We start from the raw sequence: 21,457 nt of genomic DNA on the forward strand, positions 1-21,457 counted from the left end.
TATTTCTTTATGAAGCTTGATTAGTGCTACATTGATATGTTTTGTTTATTTGTGTAGGTATGTTGATCAGTTTTCGCGGTGTCTTTATGTTGAATACAAGAATAGTGGCATTGATGTACAGTGCCAGGTAAATTTATATCATGATGCGTTATTAATTTGAATTCCGAGTTACTTTTGGAGACATATTTGCTTGTTGGGAACTTAGGATATATAATTGTACACTCTATTGTAGTTTAGGCTTGTAAACGAACCGAATGAGCATGAACAAGGGCATGTTCGTGTTCGTTCATTTAACTTTAAACGAACACGAACATAAATGAACAAACGAAACATGTATTCATGATCGTTAGTTTAATTAAACGAACATCCTGCCAATGAACATTCAGCTCATTTGCAGGCCTAATTGTAGTCGTAAGAAACCAAGATTCATACACATAATTACATGGTTCGTTCATTAGTCTACACGCACACGATCTTTGCTAGTATTATGATATTGTGCTATGAAATTTTGGTAATATTCGCCTTTTGTTTCATTTAAGTTTCTATGGGCTTTATACAATAGAAATTTAGTCATACGATAACATCGGACCCCTCATACCAACCAGCCTCGTTAGACGATGTGTAGTGGTTTAACTAAAAAGTGAATAAAGGTGACTGCCATCGGCTTATATTTGAAAGCTATCTTACAGGTCCCGTTATACGTTGCAACAAAGATGGCGTCAATCAAGAGATCTTCCTTTTTTGTACCGTCAGCAACAGGATACGCGAAAGCAGGACTGAGGTGGTTAGGGCACGGGCCTCGTTGCACACCGTACTGGCCCCACTCTGTCATATGGGCTTTGCTTTACTCGTTGCCAGAATCCGCCATCGATGCTTGGAGATATAATTTCTGCCTCAAAATCAGAAAGAGAGGACAGCTCAAGGATTCTAGGAAGAAAGAGTAATAATATCATATTTGCTCTGTTACTTTTTTTTTTTCTGTAATTTTTTCAGTGAATTCAATTTGATAAACTAGAAAATTTTACATGTGTGACTTGCTTATTTAATTTCTTAGTTTAACTTGAAAAATGTTATTTCATGTTTTCTGAAATGGGATTTGGAACGAGTATGATATTGAAACTTTAAACTCGCCTTGTGAAGTTAATCTAGTGATAGGTTTCGTCCGAACTAAGCTAGAAATCGACTATTATTCCCTTCGGTTTTGATCTAACCGATCTCGAGTAACTTATTTTATTGTCTGACTCGTTAATACCAAACCAAAAACTGAAAGAATTGAAGCAAAACTATTTGCGTAATAAAAAGAAAAACCGCTCCCACTTGCAAATTCGGTTCGTATTTGGTTAGTGACAAAATAACCCAAATTTGAATAAACCGATCCGAACTAATTGATTAAACCGTTATCTGAATCGATAAACTTCTAAGTCCTATTTAAAGATGGGCCTTTGTACTCTTATTATATTGTTGTGGCCTTATGTAAGAGGCATTATTAGTTTATTATACCTTTGCCAAATTAAGCCCAAAATCTATTCTTGAAAGATTTAACCCCCAAAAGGCCAGCCCAACCTTCAAGGCCGGAACAGCCCAAAAACTTTCACAAACCATACCGGTTTTCAATAAAATTTATATCGAAATATTGATAAATAAAAATAAAAATGGCGTGTTTAAGAATAAAACATACTAGAGAAAATAAGTTTTAAAGATAAATGAAATATAATTAAGAACACATAAATACACATGTCAACTCTCCAATAAAAAAGTTACTATATATTCTTAAAATTCAACTTGTAGTTAATATATATAACATATCTTTGTTAACTTTATAGTTTTAATTTAAGGATTCCTGATCTGTTTTCACTAAGAGTAAAATCATAATAAATCACTTAGTGTAATGATTAAATAATCTCCCTGGAATTCAAGATAGTCAAGTCTCGATGAAAGTCGTGGAGTGCATAAGCCCCTTTAGAGATAGGGGCGGCTTTCTTGTGGTAGTCATTGCAAATGAGCAGGGGGGGGGGGTGGGGGGGGTGGGGGGGCAACAACTAAAGAGGTTGCGAGTGTAATTGCCAAGAATCTTAAAAATAGCAAGGGAAGTCACACATATAATTTTATATCTTGTCACACATATATATATATATGCGATATCCTATCTGTATTTCTTTATTTTATAAGTTTTGAAAGATTCAAGTATAAGAGGAGTGTTACTTGGGAAGGGAACACAAAAGAGCTTGATTTATTTTATTCTCAAATCTAGTCATTAAAATTAGAAGAATTAAAAATCATCATATGGCAAATTATGAAATTTTATCTTAAAGTTGGTTTCTAACAACTCTATTAAACCTAAATAGAAAACCTAGTGAAATAAAGAAATTATTGATCTAAAATGAAAATGAAAAACTTTTTTATAAAACAACTCCAGTTTATCAAAGTCTTAAGCTGGCTTTATCAAGTTAAAATAGAAGCCCAAAAATGATTCCACCACTTTATCAAGTAAAAATAGAATCTTAAAAATGATGACATGAAAAAACCCAATTGTAGCAAAAACAAAACCTGTACTATAATAGTATATAATATATATATATTGACACTAAAAAATGTATATTCAGATTTATATAAATATTATAAGTTGTTAACCAGACAAAATAAATTTATTTACACCATAGTTTAATTAGAGAAATCACTATGTGTACAATTATTTTGGCTCTCATATGTTTGCAAAAAAAAGTTAAGTTATAATACCAGCCTGTGTTTATTTGATCATGCTTAGTCTATAATAACATAAAACCGGAAGGATCATCATATATAGCTGTTTTAATTTGTTTATTTTAAGTTTAATGATTCATTTGCAAGTTAGGCACATACATTAATTGTGTCATGATCTTTTAACAGAATTATGTTCATGTTAACCATACATACAATCTTCCAAAGTTGCACACAAATATTGACTTTCTAACACTATCAAATTAAAAGCATATGAAAACAAATCTTAAAGTTTACTGCATTCCTTAATGGCATATGGGTTAGAATAATGCACGTACATTAATCATTCAATTCATTCTCTTCTCTAAGCAAATTCCAACTGTTGTTAACGTGCTAGTCTAATATATAATTACATCATTTATTTGCTGTTAATGTTGTTATACTATCTCCAACTAGTCGCATTTGAGGCACATGTGGATTGATACGATCATAATATATTAATAAGTTTATTATTATTATTTAAGTTTATCTTTTATTTAGTTCTGTTGTAGTCAAATTATGTTTCCTTATTATTTATCTTTTTCTATTTTTATGTCTTTTGTTTTCCTATATATTGTAATCTCTTTTAAGAAAAAGAATAAGAAAGAATTATTATTTGGGTTATTTTCTCTTCTTCTCTTGTGTTCTTTGGGAGATTGACGGTTGTCTCGAATAAACCGTAACAATTATGGAGTACGCGAGGTAGAAGAATTTACAATCGACTCACTCAGTGGACCTCCGTTTTCTTGTTAACATTTGCACGTTACTATACTATCAAAATTTGATTGCACGCCAGACTCATAAATTGATTCCTATAACTAGTGAGGAATAATTCAAAACCGACACATAATGGAGTGGTTAACACTGTTTTCTTCTAATAAAGGTAACGGGTTCAAATTCTATTTAGAAGCGTAAACCTTTTTTCACGAAAACACTGAGAAAAAGAGATCATGAAAAAATAATAATAATAAATAAAAAGATGTCGTCACCCATAAGATGATGGATTGCCGTCTACGTCAAGTTTTGTGGAGTATCTTAATTTCCAGGTCGACGAACAAATAACAAATAAGTGGATGGATGATTCTATTCATTCATATTCATATTAATAATGAAATGAAATATATAGGTGTAAAGGTTGTCATTTATCTTTCAAACAAGTGATTGTTTGTTTGAATCCTTATTATAATAATATTATTTACCTTTAACTAATACCAAATAAGTATTGGTACAATTTCCCACCCTAAAAACTCATAAACATTTCACTTTTGACCTATTGATGGTATAGAAAAGAATAGCATTTAAGAGTTTGTTAGTTTGTCGTTAAAAAACATTATAATATTATCGTATATTTACAAAATACTTTTATGTGGTTTGTACCGATGTATTGATCCTTGTCTCGTCAGTTGCATGATTCGACTCAATCTCTCCAGGGCCCAGGCCAAACATAAGATGATAGGAAAGTACATGTTTTAAGATTTAAAAGAAAGTATTTGTTATTACACGTTATTTCGACGATTTTGTTAAAACTGGTAGTTTTTTATGGGTTATCTTTTAAATTATCAAGCTATATATTACACACAATGTGATAATAATGTTGATAAGAGCTATAAGCTTGGCAGCGTCGTATTTGTATCGTGTGGTTGCTTGATGAATCTTGGTTTTCAATAAGTTGAGAGGGTATCAATGTAAAAGAGTGTAAAGCTAAAGGGTTGTTAATGTAAGTATCTAGTTTGAATAGTTGTGGAATAAAATAATAAAAGAAAAAATGGAATATCTTTTACTCTTATCCATGTTTTAATATGATTGCTTAGTTTCCTCATAAAACGTATGCTAATACGTTAATCAACTTCTAGTTATTAATATCATCATACAATTCTTTATATGTTAACTAAGATATATATTATACTTACAAATCTAGCATATTCAAATTGCTTATAATGTTTTCAATTACATTTCACATACGGTTCACATAAGATGTTTCATGTATTTAATTTAATTAGATAGCTGATTGTTATTATTCAAAAATTTTACATTTTAAAGTAAGAGGCATCTGGTTTATAGTTAGTTATCAAGAAATTAGAATATATCAAGAATAAAAAAAAGATTTTTAGAATTTTAGTAATGGTAAAAAAACTGAAATTTTGAATACATTTGATTGATAAATAATTATATATGATTTCTAACTCTTTAAATAACTTAAGAATATGATAGCGAAGACAATGGGTCAAAATGTTGATGGCAACGAGCCAACGACCATGAAGGCGGTGGCAGCAACGGTGAGTGACAACAATGGCGACAAAGATCTTGGCAATGTCAATGGTGAGGGAACAAAAGATTTCTAAGTTTAATAACTCAAATCTATTTGCTATTAAAATAACAAAGTAAACTTTATTCTCAGCACTTTAATTATACAAATGAAGAGGATTGGGTTTTCTTTTTCGATCATTATAATGAATGCATGGTGATACCGTAATGAACCGAACTAATACCAACCAAATTTTCTCCGTTTTCCCATCTCAAAACGCCTATTAAGTACCACTTGTATTTTAAAACCAACTAGTAAATTAAAAAAAAAATCACTATAAAAAAATCTATAAATACCCTTATCTATTTTTACCCAAACTAAAACAGAAAACACCTGATTAAAACAACATAGTCTGATCAAAATGGGGCCAATAAAACAACGCAACTCCTCAAATTTAAAGAGTACGAACCTAATACATTAACACACGAGAAAATCATCTTTCTAAAAAACCGAAAAGAAATATTAAGAAACGTATACAACAAAACTAGATTTGACCCTCCATCCATCCATTGCAAGATTATACAACACACAACATAAACAACAACAAAACCTCCATCCTTATTATTTATCATATCATCTATTCTCTCTTTCATTCCAATCAATCAATAAAATTCCATTTTGATCATCATCAATCATCAATAAAGTTTCCATTTTTATTGGTGAGTTTTCAAGAAAACTTATCATTATTATTATTATTATTTCTGGGCTTTCTTCATTACATCTTATTCTTGTTTTCTTTATCTTTGATCATCATAAATGTGCAACCTTTATCATTAAAGTTACCCCGATTTCCAATTTTTATAACTTGTTTAATTATATCTGATGATCAAGATTATTATGTATGTTTGGGGTTGATCAAGATTTAGTCTTTAATTCATTATATTCAAGATTCCAAGAATTCTTATTTATTATTCATCTGATGCTTTGATTGAAAGTTATCTTTTTTGTGGGATATTAATGGAATATCTTTCCGTGAAGCAAATTGTATTGTTTCATTTCATGTTTATAAATTACCTTTTGTCTCCTTTATTTAAATCTGTTAAATCATGTTCCCTGAAATTATTTTATCAATTTAGTAATAATTTCTGAATCTGAATATTATTATATGCAATGGGTATGTTTTTAGTTTTTAGATTCCATTTTATTATTGTTTCTGATGTTAAATTTGTTGTCTTTTTGTAGTTTTTCGGACTTGAAGGCTCTGCATTAAGCAATATTTCAAGGTATGTCGTTTGTTTTCTAATTATTCGAGTTTTCGGATAACGGAATATTAGGAATATTATAATCCATTGCAAAGATTCATATCCAAACACCCCTATAAATTGTATGAATTGGACCTTTGTATGAAGATAATGTTATTCTATTGGTTATAAGACCGAAAATATTAAAAAAAAATAAAAAAACAATAATGTGGTGATATATTGATATTAACATATTTTTATGTGGATTATAGCAGTTAATCTTCTCATCTTGATTAATTAGGGCACTGCACTGCAGAATTGAGCAGTGCCCATGGATGCCACCACGAGTGGATCGCAAAGTATTCAATGCCACAACGTTACCGATCAACCCGTACCCGGTCCCACGAGCCCGTCATTCGACCGACAAACCCGACATTGTTTTGGAGATGCAACACCAGGAGATTTTCCATTATCTGCAAACCCTTCAATTGTCCTTCATGTTCTCACTGGTTGTAATCTTGATCCACAAGATTTAGCAAAACTAGAGGCAAGTTAACATTTTTATGTATATAAAAGATAAAAAGATTTTAACCCGATATTTATTTGTGAAAAATTGTTCCTTTTTGCAGGCTACATGTTCTTTCTTTAGGCAGCCTGCTCATTTTGCCCCTGATCATCAACTCTGTTTATCGGAGCTTGCAGCTCTTGATATGTGCCAAAAAAGAGCGATTTTTAAACCGATGAGTTTAGAAAAACGCGAAGATTTGAAATTAAGATGCGGGGGCTCTTGGAAGTTAGTTTTAAGATTCTTGTTGGCTGGAGAAACATGTTCTAGAAGGGAAAAGTCTCAGGCTATAGCCGGGCCGGGACATAGTATCGCTGTTACTTCAAAAGGGTCCGTTTATACTTTCGGGTCAAATAGCTCGGGCCAGTTAGGTCATGGAACCACCGACGAGGAGTCTCGCCCTCTCATTATCAGGTTCAGTTCTTAATTTAGTGAAAATTTGACCCATTTTTTTTTCTAGAGGTGACAATATGCACAGATCATGCAGGTTTGATAACGAGTCAAAAAGGGTATTTTTGGTAAATTATGTCCAACATTTTGTAAATAGTTAGCATGAAATATAATAGCAAATTTACATTTTTTTAATACTAGTATACATTTTAAATAGAATTAGGAATATTTATCCGTTAAGAATTCACTATAAGTGACTTTTGACCCTATGACCATAAAGTTTAATATCATATTGACCCTTTTACCCTTTTGGTAAACTCGGTCGAAATTGCCACCTTTAGTCTTTACCGATTCCCATTATGTTAACGTGTTTCGTATGTTGTAGATCATTGGCTGGAATACGTATAATACACGCAGCAGCAGGGGCTGGCCGAACAATGCTAATCAGTGACTCCGGGCAGGTTTACGCATTTGGAAAAGACTCGTTTGGGGAAGCGGAGTATGGAGTTCAAGGAAGTAAACAAGTCAACACTCCTCGAATAGTCGAGTCTTTGAAAGACATATTCGTGGTACAAGCTGCTATTGGAAATTTTTTCACGGCTGTTTTATCACGAGAAGGAAGAGTCTACACGTTTTCTTGGGGAAAGGAGAATAAACTCGGTCACCAGACCGAACCAACTGATCTTGAACCACGCCCGTTGTTGGGCCCACTTGAAAACATACCCGTGGTCCAGATCGTCGCTGGATATTGCTATCTTCTTGCTTTGGCTTGTCAACCTAGTGGCATGTGAGTTTCAATATCTTTAGTATTTATCTAATACATGTTAAAAATAGCGCGTGTCAATGTATCGAGTCGAATTGAATCCTTTATATTACATTTTAACCATGTTAAGTCGGTTTACGAAACAGGTCAGTGTACTCAGTTGGATGTGGATTAGGAGGAAAACTAGGACACGGGACGAAAACCGACGAGAAACAGCCAAGACTAATAGAACAGTTTCAAACTTTAAACCTACAACCCATGGTGGTTGCAGCCGGTGCGTGGCATGCAGCCGTGGTTGGGACTGATGGCAGGGTGTGCACGTGGGGGTGGGGCCGGTACGGTTGTTTAGGCCACGGGAATGAAGATTGTGACTCGGTTCCAAAAGTTGTTGAATCTTTAAGCAATGTGAAAGCTGTACATGTTGCCACAGGAGATTACACCACTTTTGTTGTTTCTAATGATGGTGATGTTTATTCTTTTGGATGTGGTGAATCGTCGAGTCTCGGCTATAATACTGCAGATGCTAATGATGCACAGGTTAGTGACTTAATTAATTAATCTTTTACATTTTCCAGTTTATGATTTTAGTGTCATATTTATTATTATTTTTTTTCATTTTGTGTTTTGATACAATAGGAAAATCAGCATGCTAAAATCTTGAGCCCAAAGTTAGTGACATCGTTAAAGCAGATTAACGAAAGGGTGGTACAAGTGAGCCTTACGAACTCGATCTACTGGAACGCGCACACGTTTGCACTAACAGAAAGCGGGAAACTATATGCATTTGGGGCGGGTGACAAAGGTCAACTCGGTGTGGAACTTGCGGTTAACCAAACCGAAAGGCCGACACCTGGACCTGGACGGGTTGAGATCGATCTCAGTTAGCGGAGTCCGACGATGACTATTTACTAATCTCTGAATATGATGAATTTGTTTGTTTCTTTTATTTATTTTATTTTAAGTTTGCTGTATGTTCCTTCCATGTGTAACATAGTAACAAAAGAAGGATCTGTAAAGAATGTGTAGATAGCTGGGTAGATAATGCTAAACTTGTAAATATTTCAACTGCATTTGATTTAAACAAGTTAATATTCATAAGTTGCCTGTTTTTATTATTCTTTATTCTCTGGTTTATTGTTATTTTAAATTATAGTGCTAAATGTGCAAATCAAGTAGTGTAACCACAATAACGAGGCCTAGCGAAATCATTAGCAACATAACCAAATAACAGTCATTAATATGGTACGACAATCACCTGTCAGCTCTTATAGTAACACATATGTACCCCGAAAGACTATCGACAGGAAAATGTGTCCCGAAAGACTTTATCGAAAAGATAAGTATAGAATAGATACACAACCCAACTCATAAATTTTTCAAAAATGCTAAATTGTTTTTTTCAAAAAAACACAATAAACAGATTTGCCATTTATATAAAATAAGCAGGCAATCAAAATCCTAAACACCATAAGACACTAAAACCAAACTTTTTTCCAACAATAAAGAAACAAACACAACGATGAAACAAATGACAGCAGACCGTAGTTTGAAACACACCCTATGTTTTCCAACAATGAATCGGTTCTACATTGAGCAAAACTTGAAGGTAAGTAGGAACTAGATATCTCAGTATTCAGACGGAGAAATGACGTCGTCAATCTTCAGGATCATTTTCACGACTTGTGTAGCAAGCAAAATCTGTTGTTGCTTGCCAATTAAGGTTTCAAATACGTTCTGCTCACGCATGTCATTTGTACCAGTATCGTTGCAGTCTATGCCACAGCAATGATTGTTCTCCTGCATATTTAAACCAAAAACATTATTTTTTTCTAACCAGACATAAACACAAATCCAAAAAAGTATCATCTAAATCATTTAACCATTGAAAATTAAACTATTGTTATTAATCTATTATAATAATAAAGAGCATATAAATGCATTAAAAAAAACAAACCACTGTCAAAAATATACCTTAATTTGTTGAGCTTTGACGACAGATAGTGTTTCAATAGGTTGCAAACCACTATTCTCAGCAAGGGCCATGGGAACAGAGTCCAAAGCATCTGCAAAAGCTCTGATGGCATACTGTACACGACAAACAAAAACTCAGTATAAATGGAACCCACAAAACGAAAATGCCAAAGAGTATCGGTTGGTACCTGTTCAACTCCTGGGTATTTATCAGCAGCAGCCTCAACTGCAATTGAGCATGAAATTTCTGCAGCCCCACCTCCATATACAATCGAGTTATTACGAATGAGATTTCTAGCAACACACAATGCGTCATGGATACTCCGTTTGGTCTCCTCTATCATCATCTTGTTACCTGATTTCTCATAGCAAAATAACTCAAGTAAATTAACTAACATCTTCATAAAGTTCATGAACTATATATAAAATTAATTAACTTACCTCCACGAATAAAAACTGTTACAGCCTTTGAATTTGCACAATGCTCAATGTAAAGCATTCGATCTTTTGTGGTACCAAATGCCTTTTCTCTAACCAAACCAGCCTGTCACTCGAAAAGATAATTATATTACAATGTAATACGTGTTTATCTCGGGCCTTTTTTATATAATATCAAAGCATTCACATTTTCGTGTTAATTATGGTAATAATTACCTTTCCTAGTTTTTCAGGTGTTAGTTCCTGGAACCTGGGAACAATTCTACCACCTGCATAAGACGGAATAGCAGCTATATTAACAATGCGATATCAAACAGAACTTTGTTTTACATAGTTAATTAGTAATACTACGCACAAACCTGTTGCTATTGCTATAAGCTCGAGTTCTACACCACCAACCCATCTGACAGCTGGTAAATTTCTGTTCATTAGTAAGTGATTTGCTTCATCATCAAATCCCCACTGGCAAATTACCAAAGTTGCCCCAACATCCTGAATCATTTAAAAGTTATTAGCGTGTGAAGTTCCAACAACCAATTACAAATCCAATAACTCAATTGTAAAACTGATACTTTAGAATAAAAGCAAGAAAAACGGACTGGTTTGAGCGACAAACTGCTAATTAAAAATATCAATCTTACCTTGCATTTCTGGACCATGTCATCAAAGTACTTCTGTTCTTGCTTACGTAAAGTTTGAAACTTTTCAACGGTATCAATGTCAACCTTATGTTTGGTCTTGGGCTTTGGTGGCTCAAACGGGCAAGTTAAAATAGCAATTTTTGCATCTGCAATTTGTTTAGGCATTTGTGGGTGGCTCATATCTTTATCGACAATAATTCCATAAATAAGTTCCGTATCTTCCAATTTCCCACCAACTTTTCCCTCCACTTTAATCAGATCTAGGTTAACATCTTTCCTCTCCAAATCAGCAACAGCCATCACACTTTTAACAGCAATCTCAGCCAAACTACGCTTGCATCGGTTCACACTGAGAGGTACATGTTAATCAGATTATTGACGAAACAATATAATGTTTCAAACAAATTGCACAAACTTACATTTTGGAGGATAAGGTAGTCATGCAAGTTTGAACCAAAGGTTCAATATTGGTAGCGCTGAAATCAAACTTATGTGCGATTTTTTCTAAATGATCAACAGCAATCCTTGAAGATATTTCAAACCCTTCTGCAACTCGAATGGGATGAATTCCGCGTTCTAGAAGCTTTTCAGCTTGTTCTAGAAGTGCACCAGCCATAACAACTACACCAGTTGTTCCATCACCGATTTCATAGTCTTGACTTCGAGACAATTCAACCATAAGTTTCCCAATTTGATTGTCAACGTCCATTTGCTCCAAGATTGTTGCGCCATCATTTGCTGGAAATGAAATTAATTATAAAAAATAACAGTAAAATTAACATATGATTCCGACTGTTATTGCAAAACTGTAGCACAGTTAAGAATGCTTAATACACACAAGATTTGTTGGTCCGTTCGTTGTCAGGAGACATGACATAGAAGCATAAAAAGTAATTTTACTTTTAAAAGGTAATACTTAATACATGAGTCGAGCCCTAGCTTGAAAAAACAACGCACAAGCCGAGGTCGAGCTCTAGTAAGTCAAAACGAGCTGCGATCTTGGCTCAGCTCATTTACACCCTTAGATCAAACGAACATAAACGAATATTCACAAACACAAACGAATCAACAGAACGTGTGCTCATGTTCATTTAATTAAATGAACAAAACATTTTGTTCATACAGTTAATCAACGTTCGGTTCGTTTACAGTCAAATGCCAGTAAACAGTTCAATACAGCATTCAACCACTTCAATTACCACAAACCAAACGGTTCACGAACGAACAGAACGTTTGCTCTTGTTTGTTTAATTAATGAACAAAACATTTTGTTCATACAGTTGATCAACGTTCGGTTCGGTTACAGTCAAACGTCACTAAACAATACAAATATCACAAAACCACATCATCAACATTCAACACTAACAGTAAACCCTAGCTATCATTCATTAAATCAGCTAAGTAAAGACAATTAAACCGGATCTAATAACAAGCGTATAAAAGTGAAAATGAAATAATAATAATAATAATAATAATAATAATAATTACTGATTGTAATATCTCCGTCGGGACTCTGAAGCATCTTATCCATGCCTTTGGGTCCAAGCGACGTACGGAGGATGCGAGCCACGGCTACAGCGGCGGCGATGTTAGATTTGTGAGCATCCAAACCTCTTAACCGGCTCTTGCTTTCCTGTTCACGTAATATTATGAACGGCCGCCCGTATTCGTCGAACGCTAACGCCATTGTTATCTTATGATATGTTAGCTTGCTGCTGCAAACTCAGATCCAACGAACACTGTATGTATATATGTATATGTATGTTTGTGTGTTGCCCTAAACTTTTTATAAAGCTTCGTCGGGTTGGACCTTCTTTTACCCGTCGGGCCGGTTGGGTCGGGTAAACTCATAAATGAGATAAAAGAGTTTTAAAATTCAAAAGTGGTTTATGATCGGCTTTGCTTCGGATTAAAGCTGGTTTATTGACCAAGTTATGATTGGTTTCGGTTTCGGTTTCGGTTTTGCTTGGTTTTGGCCGTTTCGATTCGGTTTAGAACTGATTTTGGTAAAGAAAATTATAAACCGGTTCCCAACTTACGGTTTTAATCGGTTTCAAACTGATTCGGTTTCGGATTAATTTTCGGGTCGGTTCGGTTAAGCGGATTATTTGCCCAACTCTACTCCACGTCATCGCCAACTAGGAAATGGGCTTTAAAGCGCCTCTCCATAAAGCTCCGTTGTGGTATTTTATATATATGTACGCGAGCGTGAAAGAGAGAGAGAGAGAGAGAGAAATTCACCATGGCCCGACCTCCTTCTCCTTACCACCCCCGGGCCCTGGTAACCACATAAAGCCCCATGGCATGGGCCTTCAAAGCCCCTCCGCCGCATCACCCCCATACCGCCTCTGTATAGGCCACATCATTTGGTCTTATATGAACTTTACAAACATGTGCTACCATGCAATATGTTACACTTTTCTATCTGAATTAGTAAAACACTAAACTAATCCATATTTTAACGATATGTCTATGCCGTCCTTATTTGAGAGTTATTAAAATAAGATGCAAAATCACAATGTCTTCTATCATTATATATGATCAAGCCATAAACTGGTCTTTTTTTCTAATCATACTTTGAATATAACTGTTTCTTTTTCATATATACATCCCTAGGAATCATAAAAATGATATCCAAAGGGGAGCATTATTTTACAACATTAATCACAATGAATGATACAATGGATGGATATAGTGTGCATCAACTACACACTTTTATTATATTTTGTACATAAACTATTTAAAAGAAACACCCGACAACAACAGTGGCTACTACAACGGCGTAAACTCCACAAGCCTTGAAGGATGGAGCATTACCTTCAGCTGGAGCGGCAGCACTAGTTGCGCCGGCAGCATCAGGTCCCCCAGCAGCATCAGGTGACCCTGAAGGAGCATCACTAATAGCTCCCGAGTCTTCACCGGCAGAACCGTTGGGGGCATCCCCTGCCGCGGCGGGTGTATCAGCACCCGCCGAGGCATATGCAACCATGGCAACAAAGATGAGTGCAAGAACAACAAATCGGTTTATGGCCATTTTATATTTCCTTTATTTAAATCAACTGAAAAGATGATTTTTTGTGATGTTTTTGTATGATGATTGCACGATGAGATGGATGATACAATCCGTATTTATATAGTGAAGAATTTTTATTGACCGTTAAATTTAGTAGTTTAATAGCCCCTTGCTTAGTTATGTCGCTAAACCACACAAATTTGTGGTTGATTTTCTTATCCTCTATTCTTAATGTAAATACAGAAATTGGAAATAGAGTTTCAACCACTAATTTATTATCACTCTTTTTACTATATTCCTGATGTTATGTTATTACTATATTCTCTAGTAAGTAATGATCTATAATTAAGTAGTAGGATTTATTACCATATCAAGTTATAAAGTACATAACTTGTATGCATACTGATCAATATAGCTTACCTTCATCATATTTCCTATTTGTTTAGTAGCTAGTTGGCAGTTCCTTGAGTCATTAGGCGAGGGCCCGACCGCCGGTAATTAGTAGTTGGTCATTTCTTTTTAAGTTTATAAGGAGCCTTGATTGTTTTGGTATTAGGAAATGAATGAAATGACTCTTGTTGAGCCATAGTTGTGCATATCATTATATCAATGTATAACACTTCATTGAAAGGCATCATGGTAACAACGCGTTTGTAAGTAACTCTCTAATCAAATGGTTGTCGGTTTTATACATCATCGAAGGCAAAACGGTTAAGCAATATGATAGGTTCATTGGTCTGTGAGTTTGTTATTCACGATATCGTACATATATGAATGTTTAATATCGAAACAATTTTAGGTAGGCGGGTGTGTGAGTTTGTTATTCACTTATTAATGTTCAACTTATTTACGATATTAATTAGTAAAGCTAACATCTTATTTACGATACTTATTCACTGCATCTCAAATGCATATATGAATGAAGAGTAACGCTATCATCTTATAATGTATCAATCAAGAAAAGCATAAGACCACATCAACTAACATGACAAGAAATAGAAAAACAAAATACAAAGTATGTTTGCATATATGCGTCCTTTTCATGATATCATCTTTGTTTTGTTCTACTTGTTTATAATATGATGCAAAAACCCCAAGTTATTCTATAATAAGTAAATGCGCAATTTTTCTTCCGCAAACAGCTTAGATCAAAACCAATTTGGATGATTACAACCACACAAGGAAGACGCATCAAGCACATAATCATGTCGATTGCTAGACCTAACAAACAGGTAGCGACATGTTCTAAACACACAATTACTATATCCCGATCAGGGAAAAAACAGGCAATAAAACACACGAGGGTGAAGCAAGTGTTCTAATACGAGATTACTCGTGTGAAAACATAAAAGAAATAGGATACATACCGGGAAAATCAAATCCCAAAAGCAGTGGAATTTACAAAAAGATTAGTACAGATTACGGAACATGTCTTCCTAGCTGTAATATAACTATGACATGTTATACAATGTACAAAAAAAAACATCATGTTACAATGTACAAATGTACAACTAGAAACCTACAGCATACAAGCATGCAGAAAACTGTCTGGATTGCCGCCGCTTTAAAAAATACAGGACGCAACCCTCGGCCTAAAAAATAACATGATCTACAATTACATCCCCATTTGGAGCTTACATATTCTAAACGCTGCATACATTACATCGGCAATTACAACTGAAGAATGGGCTGCATACCCGATTACTCAATTCTAAACAAACATAAACAGATACTCGATACAACGAAACAAATACCAAGTGACAGCATGATATACATGAAAAATAAAAACTTATAATTTTGGTGTGGACCAGCAGTCAGTTGATGCAAAATATAACTTAAGCCAATTTCATAGAATCCAAAGAAACCAATGAATCAAGTCTGCTTCGCCCAAGTCATAACTGTTCCCTGAATACACCAGATGTTAAATATTATAATTATATATATATATATATATATATATATATATATATTTTATCATGCTCATGATCACCACATCATGCAATTTAATATCTACAATGCCATAAAGTCATTTAAAAATCTACATTAATACGGTATCATAGCCATATTTATACTAAGCTATAAAAACTATTATCTACATCTAACTCGGCTATAACAAGAATAATTATAGAAAAAACAGTTTTGAGTTCTCAAGGTCACATGCCTAATGAAGGTTGCAGAAGGATTATTAGCAACCAAAATAAAGAAATTCACACAAACTACAAATGTAATTATACGGTTTGAGGACGATAAATAAAGCATGGAAGTCTGTAGGGATTATATTATATCATATAATCTACGCCTCGCTTCCAAATGTGTACAACTTACCTTTTCAATTCTGAAGCTGGTTTCTGCAAATGACACACATCAACAAGTTGACCACCAGTTAATGTTAATCTGACCTCATGCTTCTCCTTTTCCCATAATCTGCATCCCTTGACCGTGACCGGTGGTGGTGGTGGTCATCTTCTGCTGGCACAGCTCGAGACCGGCTCCTGGAACGTGATGAAGACTGACCACCATGGTCCCAGTCGTCATCATAATCAGTGCTGCGGTCCTTCTGACGGTGGTGGTCACGGTAACTGTCTTTTTCCTCTTTGTATTTGTAATCTTTGTTGTAACGATCACGGTCTGACGGGTCCCGCTCCTCACGGTGCCTTTTTTCTGAATTTCCAGACCATTCACGCTCTTTTTCACGAGAAACCGCATTCGACCTACTGGCGGTTACTTTCTCATGACTAGCCTCACCGCCACCATACCCGTATTCTGAACCGCCATCTTCACCGCCATAACTTGATTCCCGAGTTCTTTGACCTTGACCTTGTTCTTCTCCACCCCACCCCCCACCCATACTGGTGTCACCCCACATTCCCGCTTGCGTTCCCTCCATCCCACCAGCACCCATCATCCCCATACCACCGCCACCCATCCCCCTCCCAAAGAAAGCAGGATTCACATGCGGCGCCACACCAGCAAGTCCCATGGTATTCACACCCGGAAACTGAGGCATCATACCGGGAAAGCCCGCTCCTGGAAAACCACCATAACCCGCTCCACGGCCCATATACGTCGGATCAAACCCACCTCCCATCATACCTTGAGGATGCATGAACCCACCAGGCGGCCCACCAAACCCAGGTCCCCCATAACCGCCGCCAGCTGGACCACTTCCAAACCCGTGTGTGTTCACATTCTTCGGTCCCATACCCCCTCTACCTCTCATATTCCCCCGATTCATACCACCCTGCCCTCCTCCTCGGCCCCAGTTACCCCGCCCAAAATTCCGCCCTGCATCTCCGCCAGAAAAGTTATTTCCACCACCTCTGCCCGCTATGTCATTCCCTGGTCTCCGCCCTGGTGGTTCCGCCTGAGACTGAACTGGTTGTCCTTGATTTTTGTTAGCATAAGAAGCACCCATTTGTCTTATAGTCTGTGGGGAAGCAAACGCCACCACACACGGTCTTCCATTGAAAACATAACCGTTCATCCCATCTTTACAAGCAGCAGCAGAAACCGAATCATAAAAGTCAACTTGACAATATCCCTTTGACTTTCCACTAGCCCGTTCATCAAAAAACTTTATTTCTTTGACTCTTCCATATTGAGATAAAACGTTTTCCAGCTCGGCATCTGTTGTCCACCAGTGCAGCTCACCAACAAACAGAGTGGTCGCACCATTGTCTGCTTGCGGTCGAACCTGATTCACACCCATCTGCTGACCTGGCATTTGAGGAACGCCTACTGGATCAGGACCTGTATTTGTATTCAACACAGGTCCAGCTTCATTTCCAATTGGGCCAGGAACGGGTTCGATTTGGGTGTTTTGATGCCCATGAAAACCCGTATCGTTACTCACTTGAGGAGCAATTCGTTTTTGCGAAAGATCAACAGTCAACCCTTCTTTATTCAAACCGGCATTTGGATAAACAGGTTTGGGTACGTTTGTGTTTGTGTTAATGTTCAAGTCTTGTGACATAGGTTCAGGTATGCTTTCGAGACGGGCTTCCGGAACATTCGGTTTTTGATCATGGAATTTTCCATTTCCAGCATTAGCAGGCGGTAGTAACTCAGCACGTTGCATTTGAAGAAAATTTTCACCAACATTAACATCGTTGTACAGATCATCATATTCATCATCTTCACCTGCAATTTCATCATCTGCAAGAGCAGGAATTGCTCCATCACCATGATACTGCATCTTTTGGGACCCACCAAACTCCTCATCTCCAAAATCCAAATGTTCTTCGGCCATCAAGACAATTCAAGTCAACACCCTGATGAGTCAAACAATGATTTACCTTAACCTGCATTGTATAATATACAAAAAAGAAAAATATTAATAGCATACCCTGGTTAACATATATCACATACCAAAATCATGATAGCCCAAAAAAGACTTGAATATCTTATCTAAAGTTATAACAATATTATAACGTCAAATCTTATATCAATCATGCCCTCTATTCCACCAACAATATTTTTATACTAATAATAGTCTTACTATAAACTGTAATTTAGCTAACCTAATTACAAAGCTTAGAATCCACACATTAAGATGGCCAAATTCAATATTAAGCTTCATGATTTTCACTTGCATATCCTAACAAAAAGATTTATTAATAACAAATTTGTATTATCACAATCATATACATTCTTTTTAGCATATTAAGGTGGAACTTTTGAAACTTACTTGTTAATTCGTTGACGATACGATTAGCAAAAGTATAATTGGCATGACATTCGTAAAGAAACTTAAACTCGCAACCTAAGGGTTATAATAACTGATTGACACCATTGAACCAAACAAATTATTTCATTTCGGTTTGCTGACTAATCAAGCTCCCTCAAGGTTGACTTTGTTTTATTAGAACCAATCAGAAAATGATTCAATTTAGCATATCCAAGGGATTAGATCTGCACCGAGCCAGTAATGTACCCTAAAATACTGATACCAAAAACGAGTGAAACCATACACTAATTACGTTTTCTCCAGTTCGTTATCGATCAGTACAGGTACCTAGGGGTGCAAACAAGTCAGAGCTCGGATCAATATAAAGCTCGAAACGAGCCGAGTCTTAACGATCCTTGTGTATTTTTTTAATTTTTACTACCTCTTTTGGACCTGTATGTATTAATTTCACACTGCACAGCTGGGCTCGAGCCGAGCTTAGGCGCATTTAAGACTAAGATTTTTCCTAAAATATAATAAAATAATTACCAAACGCATATAAATTAATTAATAAATAATAAACAAGCCAAGCTCGAACTCTTGTAAGTCAAAACAAGCAGAGCTGAAGCCTAGTCGTGCTTGCGCTTGGCACATTTACACAACTACTGGTACCATTGAAAAAACCGAAAACCAAATGTTACGATAGCGAAAACATGAAAAGTAAGCACCCATAGGGGGTACTGTACAGATACTGGTACCTAGGGGTGCATACGAGTAGAGCTGCTCGCAAACTACTCGACCACGAATCAATAAAAAGCTCAAAACAAGCCGAGTCTTAGCGATCCATGTGCATTTTTAAGTTTATAATATTTTCCCCAAAATATATAAAAATTATTATAAAACATATATAAATTAATTAATAAATAATAAACAAGCCAAGCTTGAGTTCTCGTAAGTCAAAACAAGCCGAGCTCAAGCCTAAGCTCATACTACCCATAGGGGGTACCGTACTAGCATTGAAAAAACAACTCACAACTCGAAACGAGCCGAGCCTGAGCTTGAAAAAAACAACTCACAACTCGTAAGTCAAAACAAGCCGAGCTCAAGCCTAACCTCAACTCGTTCACATCACTACCAGTACCATTAAAAATAGCAAAAACCGAATGGTACAGACACCTAAAACACCAAAAGTGAGTACCCGTGCCGGTACGAGGGTACTGGTATTGAGTAAAATATGAAAAGTCAACCAACCTAACAAAACTTCAATGGTATAAGAAACAGATCCAATCCATAATTTCTCCAATTTCATTTCATCTAACCTAATTACACACAAATATAAATTCACCTAAATAATAATAATAATAATAATAATTAACAAAACTAACCTAATTTCGTCAGTCATACAGCTAATTAACTACCAGCAGCAGCTACATCACATGAAAACCTAACTATTAATAGTAACGGCAAACAGATCGAAGCTAAAAAACGACGATAAATGTAAAACGAACCAACGGCCAACAGGTGTTATGAGGAGATCGGACGGACGGAGTGTTAAGAAACTGAAAGCTGCTTCATCTGTATGTATATATCTGTATGTATCTGTATCTGTATCTGTATCTGTGTGTGTAGAGCTTCGAAGCAAAATCACGAGATCTTATCTTTTCTACAGCTTTAGTTTAATAATTCTAATTGTAATTGTAATAATGTGGAAATTTCGTTTGTATACCTAACTCTTTTTTTTTTAATTTTAAAGAGTTAAATTATATTAAAAATAGTTTCAATTACAATAAAGAGGCAGGTAAGCGGGCAACAAGCTGCGCCGCCATCCCCCTTTTGAATGGCAAAACCGATCCTACTGAAAACAAAGTTATCGTTCTTCGGCGTCCATGAGTTACTGTGCACGACCCGCTGAACTCTTTTTAGAAACGCAACAGCATCGGGGGCAAGAGAACCAAATGTGTCAAAAGCAAAAGGAATGAAGGCGTGTTGATTCTCCACACACGCCTTCTCATGCTTAGCAATTTTTCCTGCTTCTGCCTTTAGCACGGCATGCCTAGCAACAAGAGGGGACACCCCAGTAAGGGGACACCCCAGTAAGGTCCACACAAGCATGTCCCCCCCCCCATCCAAACACAAGAATGTCCGCTGGTCGGAGAGTAGACCTTCCTTCACGTGGATCCGAGAAGAAATTCACAGGAGCCTCTTTTTTTGCCGAGATTCCCGCCCGTTTTAAACTAATTTCTTAATTCATTTCATGGCCAATTAATAATAATAATAATAATAAAATATTTTTTAAAACGACCAACAAAATAACAAAATGCATTAATAATATAGAGGCAAAGCAAGACGTTAGACTCGAACAAAAGCTACACCGACCAAAAGTTGAAAATCACAACCCGTTACAAGTTTAAGCCTTGTCGATTCTTTCAAGACAAACTCCGTATTTTTTATTTGTTACTAACCCAAAAATAACTGATAGTTTTGAATTCTCTCACCAAAAAAGCTAAATGAATATGCTTGCTTGTTTGTAAACACACACAAGGTATCGTGGTAAGGGTAATTAATGAACCGTGTCTAACATTCCGTCAATATTTGAATAACTTTCTAACAAAAGTGCTAGGTTCTTTTCTAGTAAGATTACAAACAATTAAATATTGAACTTCTAACCATTCGGGGTTAAGTGGTATTCATGTGTAAAGAAAGAAGAGGGCAAATTTTACAACACATTAATACGAAATTAACCAATAAACGTTTTTTTGGATATGAAAATTTCCATATTATTCGTAAT

The 21,457-nt window shown here is 35.7% G+C and overlaps 3 protein-coding genes and 1 long non-coding RNA gene across 6 annotated transcripts; 2 read left to right on the forward strand and 2 right to left on the reverse strand.

The window, feature by feature from the left end:
* The first annotated feature begins 32 nt into the window (after window positions 1-32).
* Window positions 33-1,090, forward strand: LOC143604134 (uncharacterized). The gene is made up of 2 exons (XR_013148225.1): window positions 33-127; window positions 690-1,090. It is a non-coding gene; the product is annotated as an uncharacterized LOC143604134 (long non-coding RNA).
* A 5,014-nt stretch (window positions 1,091-6,104) lies between these two features.
* LOC143604135 (ultraviolet-B receptor UVR8-like) lies at window positions 6,105-9,052 on the forward strand. Its single transcript, XM_077080708.1, has 7 exons — window positions 6,105-6,155; window positions 6,224-6,268; window positions 6,498-6,769; window positions 6,852-7,201; window positions 7,563-7,964; window positions 8,087-8,477; window positions 8,577-9,052. Exons 3-7 carry the CDS (start codon window positions 6,554-6,556, stop codon window positions 8,823-8,825), a joined length of 1,608 nt encoding a protein of 535 aa, XP_076936823.1. The 5' UTR covers window positions 6,105-6,155; window positions 6,224-6,268; window positions 6,498-6,553; the 3' UTR covers window positions 8,826-9,052.
* A 430-nt stretch (window positions 9,053-9,482) lies between these two features.
* LOC143604136 (T-complex protein 1 subunit epsilon) lies at window positions 9,483-12,710 on the reverse strand. Its single transcript, XM_077080709.1, has 9 exons — window positions 12,479-12,710; window positions 11,410-11,728; window positions 10,991-11,339; window positions 10,709-10,841; window positions 10,566-10,618; window positions 10,353-10,455; window positions 10,100-10,266; window positions 9,912-10,025; window positions 9,483-9,737 (listed from the first exon to the last, which is right to left on the reverse strand). The coding sequence occupies exons 1-9, from the start codon at window positions 12,675-12,677 to the stop codon at window positions 9,567-9,569; spliced, it is 1,608 nt and encodes a 535-aa protein (XP_076936824.1). The 5' UTR covers window positions 12,678-12,710; the 3' UTR covers window positions 9,483-9,566.
* A 2,420-nt stretch (window positions 12,711-15,130) lies between these two features.
* Window positions 15,131-20,387, reverse strand: LOC143604137 (uncharacterized). Of its 3 annotated transcripts, none has more exons than XR_013148227.1 (3): window positions 20,178-20,387; window positions 16,329-18,304; window positions 15,131-15,908 (listed from the first exon to the last, which is right to left on the reverse strand). XR_013148227.1 is itself a non-coding variant. In XM_077080711.1 (3 exons), exon 3 carries the CDS (start codon window positions 18,250-18,252, stop codon window positions 16,393-16,395), a length of 1,860 nt encoding a protein of 619 aa, XP_076936826.1. In that variant the 5' UTR covers window positions 18,253-18,304; window positions 20,055-20,096; window positions 20,178-20,387; the 3' UTR covers window positions 15,978-16,392. The 3 variants fall into 3 exon arrangements, 2 of the variants coding, with proteins under 2 accessions (XP_076936826.1, XP_076936825.1); XM_077080711.1 differs by lacking the exon at window positions 15,131-15,908 and adding an exon at window positions 20,055-20,096 and having other exon boundaries at window positions 15,978-18,304; XM_077080710.1 differs by lacking the exon at window positions 15,131-15,908 and having other exon boundaries at window positions 15,979-18,304; window positions 20,178-20,386.
* Between the last annotated feature and the right edge of the window lie 1,070 nt (window positions 20,388-21,457).

This window comes from Bidens hawaiensis, unplaced genomic scaffold, assembly GCF_021521415.1.
Source record: "Bidens hawaiensis isolate Kalapana, Puna unplaced genomic scaffold, B.hawaiensis_p1.1 tig00064017_1, whole genome shotgun sequence".
Classification (NCBI taxonomy): Eukaryota; Viridiplantae; Streptophyta; class Magnoliopsida; order Asterales; family Asteraceae; genus Bidens; species Bidens hawaiensis.

Excerpts from the sequence above, each read along its gene's own strand:
- LOC143604135 (XM_077080708.1), top strand. The coding sequence starts at position 6,554 with ATGGATGCCACCACGAGTGGATCGCAAAGTATTCAATGCCACAACGTT. Across the intron at positions 6,770-6,851 it reads AAGATTTAGCAAAACTAGAG|GCTACATGTTCTTTCTTTAG; the intron begins GCAAGTTAACAT and ends TCCTTTTTGCAG. Across the intron at positions 7,965-8,086 it reads GCTTGTCAACCTAGTGGCAT|GTCAGTGTACTCAGTTGGAT; the intron begins GTGAGTTTCAAT and ends TTTACGAAACAG.
- LOC143604136 (XM_077080709.1), bottom strand. The coding sequence starts at position 12,677 with ATGGCGTTAGCGTTCGACGAATACGGGCGGCCGTTCATAATATTACGT. Across the intron at positions 11,729-12,478 it reads CGACGGAGATATTACAATCA|CAAATGATGGCGCAACAATC; the intron begins GTAATTATTATT and ends TTTCATTTCCAG. Across the intron at positions 10,619-10,708 it reads GCTTATAGCAATAGCAACAG|GTGGTAGAATTGTTCCCAGG; the intron begins GTTTGTGCGTAG and ends CGTCTTATGCAG.
- LOC143604137 (XM_077080711.1), bottom strand. The coding sequence starts at position 18,252 with ATGGCCGAAGAACATTTGGATTTTGGAGATGAGGAGTTTGGTGGGTCC.